Below are 21,631 nucleotides of genomic sequence, written 5' to 3'. Positions count from 1 at the left end.
TTTCAATGCTATAATATCCTTTTTGAGGTGAGGTGACCAGAACTGTACACAGTACTCTAAATGAGGTTGCACCATTGATTTATACAGAGGCATTATGATACTGGCTGATTTGTTTTCAATTCCCTTCCTAATAATCCCCAGCATAGCATTGGCTGTTTTTACTGCAGTTGCACACTGTCTAGACATTTTCATTGAGTTATCTACTATGACTCCAAGATCTCTCTCTTGGTCAGTCTCTGCCAGTTCAGACCCCATCACCGTATATTTATAGTTAGGATTTTTGGCTCCAATGTGCATCACTTTGCACTTTGCCACATTGAACCCCATTTGCCACACTGACGCCCACTTGCCCATCCTTGACAGATTGCTTTGGAGTGCCTCACAATCCTCCCTGGTTCTCACCACCCTGAACAACTTCGTGTCATCTGCAAATTTAGCCACTTCACTGCTTACTCACAACTCCAAATCATCACTAAACAAGTTAAAAAGCATCAGACCGAATACTGATCCCTGTGGTACCCCACTGCTTACCACCCTCCACTGAGAAAATTGCCCATTTATACTCACTCTCTGTTTCCTATTAATAGCCAGTTTTTGATCCACAAGAGGACTTGTCCTTTTATCCTATGACTATTGAACTTACTTAGGAGCCTTTGATGAGGAACCTTATCAAAAGCTTTCTGTAAGTCAAGGTAAACAACATCTATTGGGTCTTCCTTGTCCACATGTTTGTTCACTCCCTCAAAAAACACTAACATGTTAGTGAGACAAGATCTTCCCTTACAGAACCCATGCTGAGTCTGCCTCAATAGTTTCTGTTCATCAATGTACCTACTAATTCTGTCCTTAATAACAGTTTCTACCAACTTACCCGGTATCGATGTCAGACTGACTGGCCTGTTATTTTCCGGATCTCCTCTGGAACCCTTTTTAAAGATGGGAGTGACATTAGCTACCTTCAGTCCTCAGGAATGGAGGCAGGTTTTAAGGAAAGATTACATATTTTTGTCAGGAGATCCACAAGTTCACATTTGAGTTCTTTCAGAACTCTTGGATGTATGCCATCCGGGCCTGGTGATTTATCAGTTTTTAAGTTGTCTATCAGTCGCAGGGTCAGTCATAAGTTCTTTCAGATCTGTTCTCTCAAGGGCAGTTCTCAGGAGATCTCTCTCAGCCCCACCTACTTCATAGGTTGTCTGTTGTGGGGAGGGGAAGGGGAAGGGACTGTAAGCAGCTCTGGGACTCCTTTGGGAAGTGAAGGGTGGGGTATAAATCCAATCTCTCTCCTTCTTCTAAAATCCCAATTGCCTGCATTTGCCACTAAAAGTTCTGAATGCCCCCCCCCCCAATTTGTAGATTGTCCCCTGAGGGCCATCTCGTCCCAGTTAAGAACCACTGCTTTAAAGATAGCTTCTAGGGCTGCCATCCTCCAGGTGGGGCAAAAATAGACAAAACTGTGCTAAATTACTATCAAAATTACTTAATTGATTCATAATACTCATTCATAAAACATTACACATTTGTACCGTACAAATCCTTAAAGTTATATTCAATCAAGTATCAATCATAAAGCATCCATTTATAAATATGCACAGCAAAGGTCTCTCAATAAATCCTATGGCAATAAGGACAAATTTCTTGTTATTAATACACAGCAAAAGTCTCTCAATAAACCTTGTGGAAAAAAGAAAAAGTCTCTTGTCATAGCATTGAGATATAGACATGTAGTCTCTAATTACTCTATTGATATATAGAAAAAACACACTGGAGATGTGCAGGTGATTCAAAATGTTGTAACTTCTGTCCATCCTGCTATTTGTAGTTTCTTGTAGTTTCTTCTTACATTTGAAAAGAATTTTATTGGACAAGGTTGTTAGGTCTGACAGACTTCTGCAGATAGAATCTGTTTCAAGGACACTTTATCAAAGAAGGAATTCCGCACTATCCAAACGTCACATTTGTCTTCACATCTCACACAATGCACAAAAGAACAATCACAATTCACTCTGTGCCAAAATTTTCAATGGCACAGAGTGAATTGTGATTGTCCTTGTGTGAGATGTGAAGATGAATGTGACGTTTGGACAGTGTGGAATTCCATCTTTGATAAAGTGTCCTTCAAACGGACTCTATCTGCAGAAGTCTGTCAGACCTATCAACTTTGTCCAGTAAAACTCATGTCCCCCTTTAGTCGTCTCTTTTCTAGACTGAAAAATCCCAGACTCTTCAGCCTTTCCTCATAGAGAAGGTGCTCCAACCCCCTAATCATCTTGGTTGTTCTCCTCTGTACTTTTTCCAGCTCTGCAAAGTCCTTTTTGAGATACCGTGACCAGAACTGTACACAGTATTCCAAATTTATTTATTTATTTATTTCGGTTTATATCCCGCCCTCTCTGCCAAGACGGGCTCAGGGCAGCTCACATAGAATTACATAAATAATCATAAACATAGACATAAAATAATCATTGAAGATCCTCCTAAAACATTAGAACATATTAATAAAACATTGGAACAAAGTTAATAAAAGTGAGAGCAAGATTATTTATAAAACGGCTTAGGCAATCGTATATTCCAAGGATGTTCACACTAGCTCAGTTCTCCAACTATTATGTGGTGGTAAAATGATAAGCCAAGCACAGACTGGAATAAGGATGGTAAACCCAAGGCACAGGGACACTCCTCGGTGTACAGTGCAGCTCCTTAATCGAAGGTGTGGTGGAAGAGCTCCATCTCGCAGGCCCTGCAGGACTGCAAAGGGCTGCACCATGCAATATTGGCCATTTTATTCTCAGTCCCTTTCCTAATAATCCCTAACATAGAGTTTGCCTTTTTCAGTGCTGTAGCAAACTGGGTTGACACTTTCATTGAGCTAACTATGACCCTAAGATCTTTTCCCCTCTCAGTCTCAGCAAGTTCAGACCTCATTAGCCTATACTTGATGGGATTTTTTGTCCCAATGTGCATCACTTTACAAATAACAAACACTCCATAACTGTCAAGGAAATTTCTGAGGTGTCCACAGGGGCCCTGCCATCAAATGTCTTCCCTGCAGCAGTGGGCATTACCCTTTGGGGCAACACTAGGGTTGCCAGCCTCCAGATGGGACCCGGAGATCTTTCGCTTTTACAACTGATCTCCAGCTCTCCTGGAGAAAATGGCTGCTTTGAAGGGTGGACTGGACTCTATGGCATTTTACCATGCTGAGAACGCTCCCCTCCCCAAACCCTGCCCTCTCCTGGTTCCACCCCCAAAGTCTCCAGGTATTTTCCAACCCAGACCTGGCAACCCTAGGCAACTTATTGGTTGAAGGAAGATGGTGTTCATATCAGTGAGTTCTTGATAGTCTGTTTTATTGCTGTTTCAAGGGTTTTTGTAGAACCCCTGCCCTCTATGGAAATAGTCTTTCTGTGACAGTAGAAAAGGGTAAGAGTCCAGTAGCGCCTGAAAGACTAACAAAAATATAGAGTATCAGCTTTTGTGAGTCACTGCTCACTTCTTCAGATATCAGCGTCTCATGAAAGCTCATATCCTATGGGGGAGGGCGGGGTACAAATCTGAATAATAAATAAATAAATAAATATAATTTTGTTAGTCTTTAAGGTGCTACTGGACTCTTACTCTTTTCCCTTCCCTCTGTGGCACTCCCTTCTTTCAAACAATTTTACACAGAGTGATTAAATGTGGGATTCACTGCCAGAGAATGTGGTGATGGCCACAGGAATAAACAGCTTTAAAGGAGGATTAGATAGATTCATGGAGGATAAGTATATCGATGGCTACTATCCATAGTGACTGAGAGGAATCTCCACATTCAGCGGCACTAAGCCAGATCCAGGAGGCAACATCAGGGGAAGGCCTTGACCTCTATGCCCTGTTGTTGGCCCTCCAGATGAACTGGTTGGCCACTGTGAGAAAGGATGCTGGGTTAGATGGACCACTGGTCTGATCCAGCAAGGCTCTTCTTACGTTCTTAAAGGAAGAAGAGAGAAGAAGAAGAAGAGAAGAAATTGGATTTATACCCCGCCCTTCACTACCCAAAGGTGTCTCAGAGTGGCTTACAAACTCCTTTCCCTCCCCCTCCCCACAACAGACACCCTGTGAGGTACGTGGGGCTGAGAGAGCTCTGACAGAAACTGCTTTTTCAAGAACAGCTCTTATCAGAGCTACGGCTTGCCCAAGGCCATCCAGCCAGGTGCAAGTGGAGGAATGGGGAATCGAACCTGGTTATCCCAGATTAACCACTACACCAAACTGGCTCAAAGAGGTTAAGGAATCCAGCACTAGATTGTAAATTCCGTAAAGATGTCTTTAAATTTTCCAAAACTGATGAGATCTCTGACTGTTCTTCCTGAAAGCTGACACCTCTCCCCCTCAAGGTTTAACTGGTTGTGGTCTTACTAAATTGGCTTGGGGAATACTGATGAATCAGAACTCTGCTGTCAAACAGTGTTAGGAGAACTGGGCTTGTTGCAGCTGTAGGGTCAGAAAAAGGCCAAAAAAAAAATTATCTGTATTCAGTGTGGAGTGCTCAAATGGGGAGAAAGGAAGAGGGCACTAGGTTAGTGCAGTGGCTGATCTGTGATCTGCAAGGTACCAGCAAATCTCCCCTGAGTTTATAACAGTTAACTACGACCCTAAGATCTTTTTCTCTCACAGTCTCAGCAAGTTCAGACCCCATAGGCCCATACTTGAGGACACCCCTCCCCTCCCCAGACTCCACCTGCAAATCTCTAGGAATTTCCCAACCCAGAGTGGGCAGCCCGAGTACCCAGGGATATTCGGGAAGACCCTGTTTCTCTTAGTGTTCCCTCCATGATACCTCCTTCCCACCAGAAGTTTTAATTTCCTGTCTTCTCTCTGTATGTTTAGCTTTTTCTTTATTTTTAAAATTTTATATTTTGCAAACATATTTACCAAATGAAGTTTAGTGTACTACAAAAAAGAACCCTGTTACAATATGAACGATCATCCATGCAAAATCAAGAATACAAGAGAGAAACAGAGAAAAATTTAAATGCTTAGTTTACCCAACTACCACCCTTCTGAAAAATCAGATTCTAGATGCACCAATATTACTCAATTTGTCATTGATATACTCATCTAGATGGTCAATGTGACTTCCTGCTGTACACTGCTGATTTAATAGTACCCACTCTAATATTTGAGAAAGAAAAGATTATACATATGAGCAATTTCTACACCATTGGCAACTATTTATTACATATTTTAATTGGTTTTATGATGTACAATATTGAGAACTCACACGGACTATTAGGGGACATCTCATTTCCCCCTCTCCCACTATTTCCTTTTTCCCTCCCTGAAACCACTCAGCCTCTCCCATTTTCCTGCTTCCTTCTCTCCTTCCTTTATCTGCCTCCCCCATCTTCAGGTACTATGATGCAGTCTCTACCTAGAAAAACTAAGGGCCAGTTGTGTGGCAGTGGCTGCTGGGCCAGGCCCACTTGCATGATAGGGAATCCTCAAGGTCTTGTGGGGGGCACATCACTTTCCCCTGTGTCCCCCTCGCTACATTATTACCTTTCCCCCTCCTCCTGGCAACCCCCATATCCGCTGTCCTTTTCTTGCCTCATGCTCTCCTCAGCCATTCACCAGCCTAACCTTTAATCTGCCTCCCATCTTTAGCTATATTTATTTTCCTTATTTATATCACACTTTTCTCCATGGTGAGAGCCAGGGCACCTTACATCGTTCTCCTCTACAGTTGCCAGCTCTGGGTTGGAAAATTCCTGGAGATTTGGGAGGTAGCGTCTGGGAAGGGTGGTGTTTGGGAAGGGGAGGGACTTCAGTGGGGTATAATGCCATAGAGTCCACCTTCCAAAGCAGCCATTTTCTCCAGGGGAGCTGATCTCTATCACGTGGAGATCAGTTGTAGTTCCAGGAGATAACAACATAAGAACATAAGAGAAGCCAATGTTGGATCAGGCCAATGGCCCATCCAGTCCAACACTCTGTCACACAGTGGTCAAAAATACCAGGTGCCATCAGGAGGTCCAGCAGTGGGGCTAGACCTCTAGAGGCCCTCTCACTGTTGCCCCCCCCCAAGCACCAAGAATACAGAGCATCACTTGCCCCAGACTGAGAGTCCCTATCTATACCTTGTGACTAATAGTCACTGATGGACCTCTGCTCTAGATGTTTATCTAATTCCCTCTTGAAGCTGTCCATGCTTGTAGCAGCCACCACCTCCTGTGGCAGTGAATTCCAAGTGTTAATCACTCTTTGGGTGAAGAAGTACTTCCTTTTATCTGTTCTAACCCGATTGCTCAGCAATTTCATGGAGTGCCCATGAGTTCCTGTATTGTGAGAAAGGGAGAAAAGTACCTCTTTCTCTACCTGCTCTGTCCCATGCTTAATCTTATGAACCTCGATCATGTCACCCCTCAGCCGTTGTTTCTCCAAGCTAAAGAGCCCCAAGTGTTTTAACCTTTCTTCGCAGGGAAAGTGTTCCAACCCTTTTATCACCCCTTTTCGGAGGGATTCTGCCCTCTGACCCACCCCCTGAGCCCGGCTGCTTTTGGCTCACTGATTGTGGGAAACAGGAAAAGTGAGAAATAAATGCAGAGACCAGCTGGTGTGGAAAGATCCTCCCTATTTCCTCTTCTCCTTTTTATCCTCACAACAACCCTGTGAGGTAGGTTAAAATGAAAGTATGTGACTGGCCCTACATCATCTAGTGAGCTACTCCTCCCTCAAAGACCAAAACAGCCCTGGAAGGGGCCATGCCCCCACCCCCTAGCCTTTTACTGACAACTGAAGCTAGAATACTGTGGATGCCTAGCAACAGTCATTGAGGGCTTTTGTTTCTTAAAACTATAGGGGCTCCATGTATAATGGGGGGGTTACCCCTCTATAGTTTTTAGATTTCAGATTTTTCTGCAAACCTGGGGCATTTTTCAGGTTTGTAGAAGGAATTGTCTTGCCTGTTCACAGTTCCGGTCACCAGCTTTAAGTAGTCCCAGATTTAACTGACTTGGCTGTTGGTATATAAATTTTTAGTATGCTGTTTAAATTGTTAGCTACTTTACAGGCCCTGACTGGGCAGAAATGCAAGAAATAAATGCTATGAATAAGTAAATATAATACCAAAGATGCTTACCATTAAGAAGACAATAACAGCACCATTGGTCCGTTTCAGATATTACAACCACACATACTGGAAATCCATCAGTGGGCATGCATGCTATCTAGGATGCTCTCGATACATATTGTTGCCATTCTGTGCAAACAGGGTAACCTGCAGACATCTTACTCCAGGGGTGTCAAACATGCGGCCTGGGGGCTGGATCAGGTCCCCGGAGGGCTTCTATCAGGTCGCAGTGGAACTGGCTGTCTTCTGCTTCTTCTTCCAGTTCTGCTGCTGCTGTCTCATTGTAGGTTTGCAGCTTACAGATACACACTTGAACAGCATACTCAAGACTGCAACAGCACAGACATTTTGCTGCAGTAATTCAGAGCAAGAGGTGTCAGTTATCAGACACTGTTAAATAACAAAATATTGCAAGAGTGCTAATGTTTTAAACATGTTTTTATTTTAAGTAAAAAAAAAACCTTTGTGTTTGTGTCCTTTATCAAGTTTATATCTCTGCTACATGGCATTATATTTTATGACACACATGGTCCAGCCCAACAAGGTCTCATTTATGTCAGATCTGGCCCTCATAACAAATGAGTTCGACACCCTTGTCTAACTCTATTCACACACAATGAATAGGAGCATTCACAGGTAGCACACATTCCCATTGGTGCATTACTGGTACAGATGGTTGTAAAATTTGGAAAGGACTCTGCGGCAATGAGAAAGGATGCAAAAAAATGTGTCATTATATTTATTCTACTATTTTTAATTCATCATGCATTTTAGCCCTGTCGTTGTGGCAATCAAACTTCACTCATGATGAGCCTCTTCTCCAATTCCTCGAGACTTTAACCCGGTTCACACAGTGCAGTACACGTGCAGAACTGCTGCTTTGGAAGGTAGACTATATGCAGGGGTCGTTTCGTAGAAAAAGAGCTAGGGAAACTAATTAGCATAACTCATTAGCATATGCCACACCCCCTGACATCACCGGAAGTGTGTCATAAGGCCACACACCCCGCCCTCAACGGTCCCGGCCGCCGCTGCCGGCCTTGCAGCTCCACTGCCGAGCCCCATGAGGGGCCCGGCGGTGGACCTGCAAGGCCGGCGGGAGTGCAACGAAGCCCCGCAAAGGCCCTCCCTGGCCCCAGGCAGGCAGGGGTGGGGAGAGGCAGGGAGGAAGCAACTTACCCTCCCTCTTCTCCGGCCTCCTTCTGGCTGAATGAGGGCCGGAAGCGGGGCGGCCGGAAGCAGGGGGCGGGGCTTCATCATGTTCTCCGCCCCCCATACCTCACCCGGGGGAACTGCGATCCCCCACGATCCCCCCCGAAATGACCTCTGACTGTATGGCATTATACCCGGCTGAAGTCCCTCCCCTCACCCAACCTCAACCTCCCTAGATTCCAACTCCAAAATCTTCAGGGTTTTCCCAACCTGGAGCTGGCAACCCTACTCCCCCTGCTTTTGGCTATGGCTGCCAACTCTGGATTGGGAAATTCCTGGAGATTTGGAGGAAGTACCTAGGGAGGGTGGACAATGGGGAAGGGTCCAAGCTCAGCAGGGATGTAATGCAACACAGGTCCAATCTGCATTGGTATTTCTCACCGCTGTGCCAATGATCTCACATCCTCTCACAAACGTCTGTCTGCATTTCATGCCCCATCCACTCTCCTATTGTTTCATCTCAGCATCGGCTGTCTACATCATTTTATTGTCATTTAGTAGTAACTCTTGTTGGAAATGTATGTGTTTACAAGGTCTGACAATCCAGTCATTATAGGATTAACTTGTTTACCTAGTATTGCTATTGTTTAGACTGACCTGGAAGGGAAACCTGGCACAGAGCCAATGGGGAATTAGCCCGGGAAAAGTAACTTACATTGTGATACAGATTGGTTGTTTGTTTCAGTTGACTTCCTTTCTAGGGGTTGAGAAGAAGGACAGATTCTCCATTATTTGTTGTTAGTGTGTAACAATGGTTGAACTGTAGGCAGCTTAGAAAATGTAGCTCTTAGGAGTTTTGTTATTTTATAGGTTTCCTGTATACCTTTTACCCTTAGAAATAAAGGTTTTTAAAAGCAAAGAAATCTCTTCTTTCCAATAGAGCAAGATCCATTGGTACTCTGAGTATTTTAAATACTTTGACTATTTTACAACAACTCTCAGGTCACTACGGTGTCTCACCATCATATCTGAATGTGGTTTTAAGGTGGTACAACTGCCCCTCCCCACTGTCGAGCCGCTGTGAGCAAAAAGCAGACAACTGGAGCTAAATTGTCTTCCATCTTTTCTAAGGAGATACGCAAATTATCACAAAGGAAACAAGTTAGCTGAAAATCCAGTCATTTGCATTTAAAAGCAGCCAGGGAACATTTTTCTGTGATCATATTGGGGGGGTTGGAAGCACACCCACCCCTGAACCATTTGTTATTTCCCGGGGCAGTCTCCAGAACGCCCTGCCTGGCAACTGCTGGGTGTTTTGTGTTTTTTACCCAGCTTGTTCTGACTTTCCTGCCCCCCTCTGCCAGGTCACTCCCTTTTACTTTCGGGGGGGGGGGGGTCGCAGGTCCACCCTCCTGCGTGTATCCCTCTTTGTATCTGGGGGGGGGGGGGGTCGCAGGTGCCATTTCCTCCCTGCAGCGCCCTGCCGGCACCCCTGGGAGGTTGCTCCTCCCCCCTCTCTTGCGCGCTCTCCCTAAACAACTTGCGTCCTGACGCAGACAGAGGAGAGCTTTATACTGATCCAAATGCGAAGCCGGCACCACAGCAGCATGGAACAGCTTTATATAGCAAATGCAGACTGGGCCACAGTCCACCTTCCAGGGAGCCAGAGAGCCGTTTTCTCCGGGGGAATTGACCTCTGCTGTCTGGAGATCAATTGTGATTCCAGGGTATCTCCAGGACCTACCTTTGGTGTGTGTGTGTGTGTGTGTGTGTGTGTGTTAAATTTCTCACTTGGTCCAGGGCCTGAGAAGTGCTGAGAATTGGCAACTCACAAAGAATTCGCTATAGTTTAAGTAATGAAAAAGCTTCTGGCACCGACAGCAAAAGAAATAGCAGCCATCTTGCTGTGCATCACCCGATAATCCTGCATACATTCCAAATGCAAAACAGAATAAAAAATTATGTTTTTAGTCTTTCAACTGCCTGTTGTGTAAACTGAGAGAGCAGTAGATTTACTTTTGCTTCCTCCAGGGATTCCTTTGGCTGCTGAAGCAGTAGGTAGAGGATATTTAAACAGTATAGTGCAATTACTGCCTCAGAGAGAGATGTCTGTGTTGTTCTGCTGCAACATGGTGAATAATTCATGGGATACTGTTTATGTTTGATTTCATCTCTTTTTTCCCCCTGCCAGATGAACTGTCTCAAATGTGTTTATGGAGCCTGGAAATTTCATGTGAGGATTTCCTTATATGTCTTACTATTTCCTGAACAGTAGAAAAGAGCAAGAGTCCAGTAGCACCTTAAAGATAAAGACTAATAAAATTTGTGGCAGGGCATGAGTTTTTTGTGAGTCACTGCTCTGTATCTGAAGAAGTGATCAGTGTCTCATGAAAGCTCATCGCCTGCCACAGATTTTGTTAGTCTTCAAAGTGCTACTGGACTCTTGCTTTTTTCTCCTGCTACAGACAGACTAACACGGCTACCCATCCTGATCTGTTTCTGAACCGAGTGTGTATGTGTGTTGATTTCAAAGCACATGGCTCATATGTTCTTTCAATCAGTGGAAGGTTACAGAAAGCTATCACAGACCTGTAGGTTCATTGTGAGTGCTCCCTCACATAAACCAAACATGATTTAGCTGGCTCCAAGGGAAATATGGGCCCCCCAAATGTTCTACCCTTATCCACCTTCTTGATGACCATGAGTTTGTGTTGACTGTTAAATTTGAGTTGTATCCCTTAGTCTGTGGCCCTGCTTGTCTAGGCTCAAAAACAGCCAGGTTCTTATGGCTCACTGAGCAAATTTTCGTGCCTCTCCTTAGTAAGGTTGCCAGGTCCAGTATTGACCCAGACAGTCTGGTATTTTCACTGACTGGGAAGAAAACTGAAAACATGCAGGACATTTAAAAATCATTTCAGCATTTTTGCCATAGAGTCAGTCAAAACACCAGACTGTCCAGCTCAACTGGAAACCTTACCAAGCCTAGAGAGTACAGCTTGCTGTTTGGGCTTGGAGGAGGCAGGGCCAAGGCAGCCCAAGCACAAAGCAACAGCCACTGCTGCTTCACTCTGGGTGGGGCTGGGAGTTCCTACCAGGGCAAATGGTGCGTTTTGTGCTGTTTGCCTGGGGAGGAGGGGGTGGAGCCTTGATGTGTCCAGTATTTTTAAAAAATAACTGACGACGTTACTCCCTATATTGCCTGGCCAATATTACTAGACTCCCTGAATGTAAGTCGCAGAAGGGGATGGCTACTGTCACCTGTGTAGACTCCACCCGCTCTTCTTTCCCCTTCTCCCTTGTAGCTTTATATATGTGTTACTAGAGTTTAAAAAAGTAACAAAAGAGGTGTCTCTAATCTTGCTGCCTCACTAAAATTAACTCCACACTAGAGTTGCCACTGCTGGCCCTATGAAATTCCAGGGAACTGCAGACCAGAAGGTCAGTAGTTCAGCAGTTTGCGACCCGAGTGTGCCGCATGACGGAGTGACCTCCCGTCTCTGGCCCCACCTCCTGCCAACCTAGCACTTCGAAAGCAAGAAGTTGCAAATAGATAAATAGGTACCGCTTTGGTGGGAAAGTAACAGCATTCCGTGCGCCTCGGCGTCTAGTCTTGCTGGCCAAATGGCCATGGAAACATCTTCAGACAGTTCTGGCTCTTCGGCTTGGAAACAGAGATGAGCACCACACCCTAGAGTCGGATTCAACTGGCTTTCGAGCAAGGGAAACCTTTACCTTTACTTACCTGCGGAGGGGGGATTTAGGGAGGGATTTGACTAAGAATCTATGGTGTACCGTACAGTTTGCCCTCTGAAACTGCTGTTTTCTCCATGGCAACTCATCTAAGTAGTCTGGAAACCAATTGTAATTCTGAGAGAATGCTAGGGTTCGCCTGGAGGTTCACAACCCTAATATCCAACTGGAGAGAAGCAGCATAAGGATGCTAGAGGTAGAAACATGGTCATAATGAGCAGGAAAGAATATTCTCCTTTGGAGAAGGTATTTTAAAAGAGTCTAAGGAATCTTGGTTGTATGAAGGGAAGCACTGGGTAGCCCTTCCATTCTAACAATGAATAGGACCCATTTTGGGTCTCCTGCAAGACTGTAGTGTGCTAATGATCCTTCCTGAAATGTGTATTTGGACGATCTTCTTCTTCTTCTTCTTCTTCTTCTTCTTCTTCTTCTTCTTCTTCTTCTTCTTCTTCTTCTTCTTCTTCTTCTTCTTCTTCTTCTTCTTCTTCTTCTGTCAGTGGGGTATATTCATGATGAACTGAATGCCTCATTTGTACGGAATCTGGCAGCTAGCAAAGTATCTCTATTCCTGCTTATTCTTGTTTTAGCCATTGCAGGCTTTTGATTGTGTTGATTCAGAACACAGAAGATTTGTATGGCACACACAAACTCTATTGATCTCTCTGCTACTTCAAATGGCACACTGGGAGAGGGGATTAGGGGGCCTGTGTCAACAACCCAGTCATTTCCCTTTAGAATAAGAATAATAATAAGAAGAGATTGGATTTCTACCCCGCCCTTCACTACCAGAAGGAGTCTCAGAGTGGCTTACAAACTCCTTTCCCTTCTCCTCCCCACAACAGACACCCTGTGAGGTAGGTGGGGCTGAGAGAGCTCTGACAGAAACTACTCTTTTTCAAGAACAGCTGTGCCAGAACTATGGCTTGCCCAAGGTCATCCATCAGGTGCAAGTGGAGGAGTGGGGAATCAAACCTGGTTCTCCCAGATTAGAGTCCACACACTTAACCACTACACCAGACTGGCTCTCTTTACCCATATACTTCAATTGCTGCTCACCTAGACCATGCTCATATAATGTTTTTTTCTGACCATGCAAACAGTCCCTGTCTATGCATCCCCATGGAAAGCAGGTGAAAGCTGAGACTTGCTGGGTAAAGTCTGAGCTATGAACTCTCTGGGTGGCCTTAGGCAAGCCACACTCCGCTCCACTCCCTCATCTGCAACAGGGAAAAATAACCCTAGCCTGTTTTGCAGGGCTGCAGAATGAGTTATTAATACAGCAATTGCCATGCTTGCAGAAGTTGGAGAAAGTTCCCTCAAGAACTAAAGGAAATGGCAAAAACTTGTATAGCTTAGGTCACACATCTATGTATATGCACACGACTGCATGCCTAAGGGACACCTTTGGCGCACGCTGTGTCTGGTTATGGTGCCTTCACCTGTATGAATAGACTTTGATAAATGTGAGGAAATATGCAACGTTGTGGTGAACAGTTCTGAATGCAATCACGTTCTTTTGCTTCTGCAGATTTAATTTTCGAGGTTACCGCTGGGTCAAAGCCATGATACTTGCCATACAGCATATTAACAAAAATCCCGACATTCTACCAAACATTACTCTGGGCTACCAGATCTATGACACGTGCTATACAATGTCCAAAACAGTTGAGAATTCTTTGGCTTTCCTTACTGGGCAGAATGAAACAACCCCCGTCTTCCGATGCAGTAGTGGTGCTCCTCTCGCAGCAGTCGTCGGAGCCGGCGGATCGACCCTCTCCATTGCTTCCTCGAGAATCCTTGGACTTTACTATTTCCCTATGGTATTGTCAATCTCATCAAGTTTTACCTGTAAAAGATCAAACAAGTTGCCAAAAGTGTAAAAAAAATAAAAATCTCTTTACTCCTCAGTGGATATGCGCGATGAAACACCAAACAGTAATTCCCTGCATTCTTTGAAGGGATGCCATGACAGTTTAGTATAAATTAGATATGAGCTTATAGTGTAAATATACTTATGTTAGTGCAGCTTTTGGTTTAGTATATGCTATAGAGAGGTTAGAAAATCTCCTGTGTTTGGTCTGCAGCCTAAAGCAATTTTATATGCTGATAATCTAGGAAGTGTATTTTCACAAATTAATTTTATTTATGGTATTTTAGACTCTCGAATGTAAGGACACAGAAACACCACAAATTCTTGCGGCTGCAAAATCATGTTTTCCAGATTGCTGCAGTCATCCATTTGGGTCATGATTTTGAACAGTGATGCAAATATATGACCATGCCAGGACATAAAGCAACTGAACAGCCATCGTCAGATAACATATATAGGGAAGTCTCAATGCATGTTGAAGGACTGTGGGAATGAGCACACTGGCTCCACTCTTGGTCTACATGTGACTGACAGAACATGAGCATAATTCCTGTGTGCATACAAGGTTAAGGTTGCCAGCAAATGTCAGGAGATTTTAGGGGCACTACCTGAGAGGGTGGAATTCGAGGGGAATATGACATCACATCCTCTGTGCTGCCTTAGAAATTTTCCCAATCTCTATGGTTTTTGGATAAATATTAAATAAACTGGTCTTTACCACAGAGATTGAGGAAATTCTTAGAGTGACACAGAGGATGTGATGTCATTTCTGGGTGGGCAATGGACATGATCTCAGTTCTGGTTGATGCTCTAGGACACCCCCCCATCTCTATGGTCTCTACAATATGGTCATTCCCCCCTCCATGGTTTCTCCTGCTCCTTAAATTATCAAGGATGAGGAACCGAGGGTACAAGCGGGAGACTGACCACTGCTACCGGGCAAATGGTAAGCCTTTACAAAATATACATGTGTAGATTCCATCCCCATGATTGGGAATCTACTTTTTTAACATTCCAGATAGAACCTGCTCACATAGAGTCTGAATGCGTGCAGGTGCCATTAAAAGCTGAGGTAAAAGGATATGTTACCAGAACATGTTTGTGTTCTGGTAACATTTCTTTGTACATGAGATTTTAATTATGTGTTTTATGTTTCCAGAAGTTTTGGTCAGTTTCTGGTCTGAGGTCTGTTTTATGGACATTTTTTCTATGTTTATGTACCTGGGCTTGTTTTAATGGCTTGTTTTATATTAATGGTTTACTATTTTAATTGTAAGCTTCCTCAAGCAGGATTCTGGAGAGTTGACACAAAAATCTCCTAAATAAATAAATATTAAATAAACTGTGCATAGACCAAGGTAGAGCTGGTATAGGTCTTCCCACTTCCCACAGACCGGACTATTATGGTGTCTTAGGAGTCCCTCAGAAGTTACCATAATCTAGCTGTTGTCTGGACTTGAATAGAGCCCACACATGGAGCTTGATCTTGTAACATGGGCCACAATCTCCAATCACAGCATATACGTCCATTTTTATGAGTCACAAAAGAAAAAATGTAGCTTTATTTCCCAAATGTCACCAGTAGAACATACTATGGTAATAGGCTTGCTGCCCAGGCCAGCCCCCCCACCAAATCCTGGTCTAGTAATGCCAGCCTCCCGGTGGGGCCTGGGAATCCTCCAGAATCACAGCTCATCTCCAGACTACAGAGATCAGATCCCCTGGAGAAAATGGATGCTTTGGAGGGTGGACTCTATGGGCACTGTACCCCACTGAGGCCCCTGTCCTCCCCAGGCTCCATCCTCAAATCTCTAGGAGTTTTCCAACCTTAAGCTAGCAATTCTACCCCCCACCCCCTACTGGTAGCCTGGGAGGACCTTGCAATCCTACTCTGCAATGAAGCCCCCCATCCCCTGCCAGTGGCTGGGGGGAGGGACTTGTCAACACTATCCTGATCCCCAGTAAAATGTACTCATCCCTCTCCTATGCTTGTGCCTTTATAGCCACACCAGGTCTGGGAGAACAAATGACTATGTGGGGATAGAGACATGCTGGCACCTGGACGCACAATTCAGTCTCTTTTTCCTATATAGTCTCACTCAGCACCATTGGACTTCCTGAACTGAGTCTTGGCCAGTCTGATACAATGAGCTATCCATTCCTCTCCACATTGCTTTCCTCCACCATAGCCACCTGCTATCCATGAGTGGGGTTACTTCCTTCTCCACCACCACCTCCACTGCCTTTGTGAGAACACAAATAAGTCCTTTGGTGGCAGAGGAGCTACAGAAATAAAGAACATAAGGGATAGCAATTCTTGCTTCAATCCATGTTTTTTTGCTTGTTTGTTTTAGGTTGGCTATGCCTCGTCTTCCTTACTTCTCTCTGACAAGTATCAGTTCCCTACTTATCTCCGCACCATCCCAAGTGATAATGTGCAATCTCAAGGGATGGCACTCTTAGTTAAGCATTTTGGTTGGAAATGGGTGGGAACAATCGCAGCAGACGACGATTATGGAAAATACGGTGTAAAAGCATTTAAAGAGAAGATTGAGAAGATTGCGAAAGGCAAAAGTGGAGAGATCTGCATAGCTTTCTCAGAGACAATTCCAAAAATCTACTCCAGGACAAAAATACAGTCAGTAGTCAACACCGTAAAAGAAACCAATGCCACGGTCATTGTGGTCTACTCTTCGGATATTGACTTCCATCCTTTAGTGGAAGAGCTTATTATTAGCAATATCAGCAGCAAAACTTGGATAGCAAGTGAGGCTTGGGTTACATCAGCCTTAATTGCGAGGCCGGAATACTTTCCTCTCCTTGGTGGGGCCATAGGCTTCGGAGTACGAAGAGGTCACATCCCTGGGCTCAAAGAATTCCTTCTGGACGTACACCCAGGCAGAGATCCTGATGATGATCTGGCCATTGAATTTTGGCAGTCTGCATTCAACTGCACTTGGCCTAATGCCAGCATACCCTATAACACAGACAACAGGAAAAATGTAACTGGCCATGAGAACAGAGTTAATTTTACTTCTGACCACTTCTGCACTGGGGAGGAGAAACTTGAAGAACTTAACACTACCTACCTGGATGTTTCAGAACTTAGGATAACGTATAATGTCTATAAAGCTGTCTATGCTGTTGCTTACGGTCTTCATCAATTAAGCATCTGTGATCCTACAACTGGACCATTTACAGGCACAGGTAGCAAGTGTGCCTCAATAGATGAGTTTGAACCCTGGCAGGTATGCACTTATTTATTGCAAGGGGTAGCCACGTCAAAACAAAATGAGACAAAATTCCAGCAGCACTTTAAGAACTAAAACATTTATTTTTCTATGAGCTTTCATGAGTCATAGCCAATGTTCCCTCTAAGCTGTGGAGTCCTGTGAGCAAAAATTCTACTTTGTGAGCTACTGGCATCAAAGTGGTGAGCAGGTGATTTGGCTACTGTATAAATTAGTTTGCACTGGAGCCATCCTTCCTGAGCTAAGACAAAAATGTGTGAGCCAGAGGCTAAAAAACTGTGAGCTAGCTCACACTAACTCAGCTTAGAGGGAACACTGGTCAGAGCTCTCTTCTTCAGATAGACATATGAAGGGGAAAATATCCTGGGTGAGCTTATGGGGAAGGCTGGCGGGGAGCCAAGTCTTGGTGTAAATGATGTCATGCATCTTTCAAATGTAAGACTCAGTTTAATAGAGAAAGGAAGGAATAGATGTAGAAAGGTTAGGTTTGAGTCCCATCATAAATCAACAGAATTAGCAGTCACATATACTGGATGGTGAGGGACATCAGAGGTTTGAACAGATGACCAAATAGTCTAAGTGAAAATTAATTGATATTGGTACTAGGCTATAGTCTGATGAAAGTTGTTGAGAAGATACGATAAAAATCTCTAAAAGGTGGATACAGTACAGCTATCCAAGGTTGTAGTGACTAAGAAAACCCAAGTCTCTGTTTAAGCCAGGATGACATGTAGAGTTTAATTTTTTTAGTTCTAATTCATAGCTTTCACATTATATGTTCCCTTTGAATGCTTCTATAAAACAGTGATTTGAGACCCCTCCTCAAAATACTGTTAGCAACAAGGGGAAAAGGAAAAGGATCCATCACATCTCCGTCTCTCAACTTTGTGACCCTAATTCAGTTCTTCTCCCTTTCCCCAGCTGCTTTTAATTGCTGTAGACAGTGATGAGAGAACATGACCTACCCATAACATGTAGCTTGGTCCTAAGTGACCATGATTATAAGCTTAATAACCTATATGCAAAGTATGCATTCCAAATACACATACACACTTTACTTAAAAAAAAAATGCTTCCCCTGATTACATTGCTACTCTAATGCTGGTCAGATGTAAAAAAAAAGAAAAGAAAATAATCAGAACAAATGCTCATAAAGTATTCAAGAGCGCTTTGGACTGTTTGAAGACTATCCTCTTTCATTTAACCAGAGCTGCTGGGCAAGTTTGCCAGGTGAGGCTAACAAGCCGGTGGGGGACTTTCCAGGAGTCTCTGGGAGAAGGGAGGGAAGAAGTATGATTGAACTCCAAAGGGAGTTCCGGCCATCACATTTAAAGGGACCGCATTCTTTTTAAATGTCTTCCCTCCATTGGAAATAATGGAGGATTGGGGTACCTTATTTTGGAGCTCATAGAATTTGATCCCCTGGTCCAATCGTTTTGAAACTTGGGCAGAGGGTTGAGGAGAGGCACTAGATGCTATACAGAAAATTTGGTGCTTCTACCTAAAAAACAGCCCCCCACAGTCCCAGATAACTCACAGATCAATTCTTCATTATTGCCTATGGGGACCGGTCTCCATAGGATATAATAGAGCACCCAGCAGACATCCCCCACTGCTTTCTGATAACCCTGAAGCAGGGGTAGGGCCTCCAAACCAGGGGTTCCCCTTGTTCCAACTGGGGATTGGCAACCCTACTGCTGGGAGAGGCAAGTGGAGCAATTTGCCCCAGGCATCTCCTGGGTGTACCATTGGTCCCTGTCCTAGTCCTGCCAGATTATTCACCACAATTCTTGGTACTTCCCCCCCCCCAATATGTGAACATCGAGCCTTTGGATATACATTTTTCTGTCCTTGCAGGGGACAGGAGTGGGGCTCCCAATGTCACATTTGACCCCAGGTCTCATAAACCCACTGGAGAGTCCTGCAATGGAACCACTCCTTCCCTTAATGTGAAAAGACAGCTTTGTTGCTACAGGACACTTCCAGTCCACATTCTCATTGCTTTTTACATAAAGAGGATAGTTAAGGATGTTTGTTCCTCAGATATCTGTATACTATTACCAAATGTGTCCCCTACCTGCGGATACCTAAATCCATGGATTGGGGCTACACAGAAAGAAAATAGATATTTCTGCAAAAGTGGGGGAAGGTGTTTACAGGAAAACCTGAAATCCTTAAAAAATTACATTTGGGGCTATAAATCCCCCCCCCCAACAAACGCGTAATCTGTGCATATGCAGGCAGCATGGAAACTTAGTACCTCTTCAGCAGCGGCAGATGGAACCCTGACGAGGCCCAGGATCAGCAGTGGTGGTGGCAATGGGGGTGGGGAGCCACACTGGGCCCAGCAGCAGAGGCTGGGAGCCTCCCCAGGCCCAGGATCAAAAGCTGCAGTGGAAGCAGTGTTGGTGGGGGGCGGAGCCACAGGAGGCCCAGCAGCAGAGGCTGGGCTCCTCACTGGGCCCTGAATGAGCAGCAGCAGCAGTGACTGTGGGGGGAAGGAAGATGCAGCAGCCCAACGGCAGAGGCTGGGAGCCTCACCAGGCCTAAGGTTGCCAGGTCTGGGTTGGAAAATACCTGGAGACTTTGGGGGTGGATCCAGGAGAGGGTGGGGTTTAGGGGATGTGAGGGGCCTCAGCATTAGGGTTCCCAAATCCCCCCGGGGGGCAGATTTCCCCCCGCTTTCAAGGCCCGACTCCCACCCCGCGCGGAATCGGGCCCGGGGGAAACCCCCCCCCCCCGCACGCATCACCTGGAAGTGACATCGCACGCTGGGGGCGACATCACTTCCGGGCGACACGTGCGCACGAGTTAGATGCCGTTTGGCAACCCTACTCAGCATGGTACAACGCCATAGAGTCCACCCTCCAAAGCAGCCACTTTCTCCAGGGGAGCTGATCTCGGTCAGCTGAAGATCAGTTGTAAAAGTGGGAGATCTCCAGGCCCCACCTGGAAGCTGGGAACCCTAACCAGGCCTGGGATCAGCAGCAGTGGTGGCAGAATTTTTTTTTGGGGGGGGGATAGGACACTGCAGTGGGCCTGGCTGTGGCAGCTGGCCTCAATGGCCGGGGGTAGAGCTTGGAGCTGTGCCAGAGTAGGAAATGGGGAGGATATGGCATTCTCCCTCGCAAGTCTCATGGCCTGCCACTGAGCCGGCAAGGAGGGAATCAGGAGGGGGCAGGAGTCTTTGCTGCCCCCCGACAAGCTGGCAATGAAGGATGGGGGGTGTCCTCACTGCCCCCCACCAAGCCAGCAAGCCTGCTCACCCCCTGAACTGTAAGGAGGTAATCAGGCGGAGGGTTGAGCCCTCACTGCCCCCCTGCAGCCCAGCTGGCAGCCAGCGAGACAGGTAGGGAGGCGTAGCAATCCTCTCCACCACCATCCCCAGCTGGCAATGAGAGAACTGGATGGCCACAAGAGGGGGGGGGGGGGGGGGGAGAATGCACTGGCCTAGCAGTGACAGCAATATAGGGGAGAATGATTCCTCCCCCTTGAGTATCGTGATTCCCCTCTTTTAGTATCTAAAGCAGCGGTCTCCAGCAGATAGCTTTTGAACTACTGGTAGCTTACTATTGGGGAAAATGAACTCACCAAAGAAAGCCACTATTCTATAACTTTAACACACTTGGTTATACTTTTTATAATGTTTATAATGCAAATTTCTTATTCTAGACAACATTCATATAAAGTACATTTTTTCATAAATATAAGGAAAGCCAGTAGATAATGGTATGAGTACCATCCAAAATCTTGATGCAAATATTCTTGACACTGTTTTGACTATGTTCCTAGAATGTTTTCTCTTTAAAGCATCTTAACAAAGCTGTGAAGTGGAAAAGCAGACTGAAAAGTCTTCGTTTTTTCCAGGCTCCTAAACAATGTTTATCACTCCTTTGTTATTTCACAGGATTTTCCTCTGTGCTGCTTTAGCTGATAGCTTCCTTTCCAGTGCTCTGCCTAGCCCATGTTCTGTTCCTAGGACAGAATAAAGCTTGGTGACATGGCAGGACAGGGTAAAGTAGCTCAGGCTATTTTTCATGACTCAGTATTAAGTCTCATTAAAAAAAAAAAGTTGGCGACCCTTGTACTAGAGACCTAAAATTAAAATTTGATACACACATGCCCAAGAAAAATTATATATGGGCCAGGATCAGTACCACAAGGTTATCAGTTTGGACCCTCATACCAGAGTCTCAGAATTCTTGACTTTTAGCAGATTTTGTCCAGAAGGGAAAGGGAGAGAGAAAATTCCAGCTTTTAAAGAAAGATTTACAATTGCTCTACAAAAGAGCAAGAGTCCAGTAGCACCTTAAAAAATAACAAAATTTGTGGCAGGGTATGAGCTTTCGTGAGTTACTGCTCTCTTTTTCAGATATAGATAGTCTGGGAATAACTCTCTTGGGATATACTTTGAACCTACTATTTTGAAGGTAATCTGTATAAACATTCACCTTTTGGGCTTCCTAGTAATCAAAGTTCTGTGTGTGTACCAAATTT

The 21,631-nt window shown here is 44.8% G+C and overlaps 1 protein-coding gene across 1 annotated transcript in view; it reads left to right on the top strand.

Annotated features, from left to right (window-relative positions):
• LOC107122437 (vomeronasal type-2 receptor 1-like) overlaps nucleotides 1–21,631 on the top strand; it is a 38,460-nt gene that overhangs the window by 4,987 nt on the left and 11,842 nt on the right. Inside the window, exons 2-3 of the mRNA XM_015425537.1 lie at nucleotides 13,542–13,833; nucleotides 16,238–17,131. Coding sequence (XP_015281023.1) covers nucleotides 13,542–13,833; nucleotides 16,238–17,131 — 1,186 coding nt within the window. The remainder of the gene's footprint in view (nucleotides 1–13,541; nucleotides 13,834–16,237; nucleotides 17,132–21,631) is intronic.

This window comes from Gekko japonicus, unplaced genomic scaffold (genome assembly GCF_001447785.1).
Source record: "Gekko japonicus isolate JY-2015 unplaced genomic scaffold, Gekko_japonicus_V1.1 scaffold702, whole genome shotgun sequence".
Lineage (NCBI taxonomy): Eukaryota > Metazoa > Chordata > Lepidosauria > Squamata > Gekkonidae > Gekko > Gekko japonicus.
The sequence above is the reverse complement of the archived record's forward strand: the minus strand, read 5'-3'. Positions and strand labels throughout refer to the sequence as shown.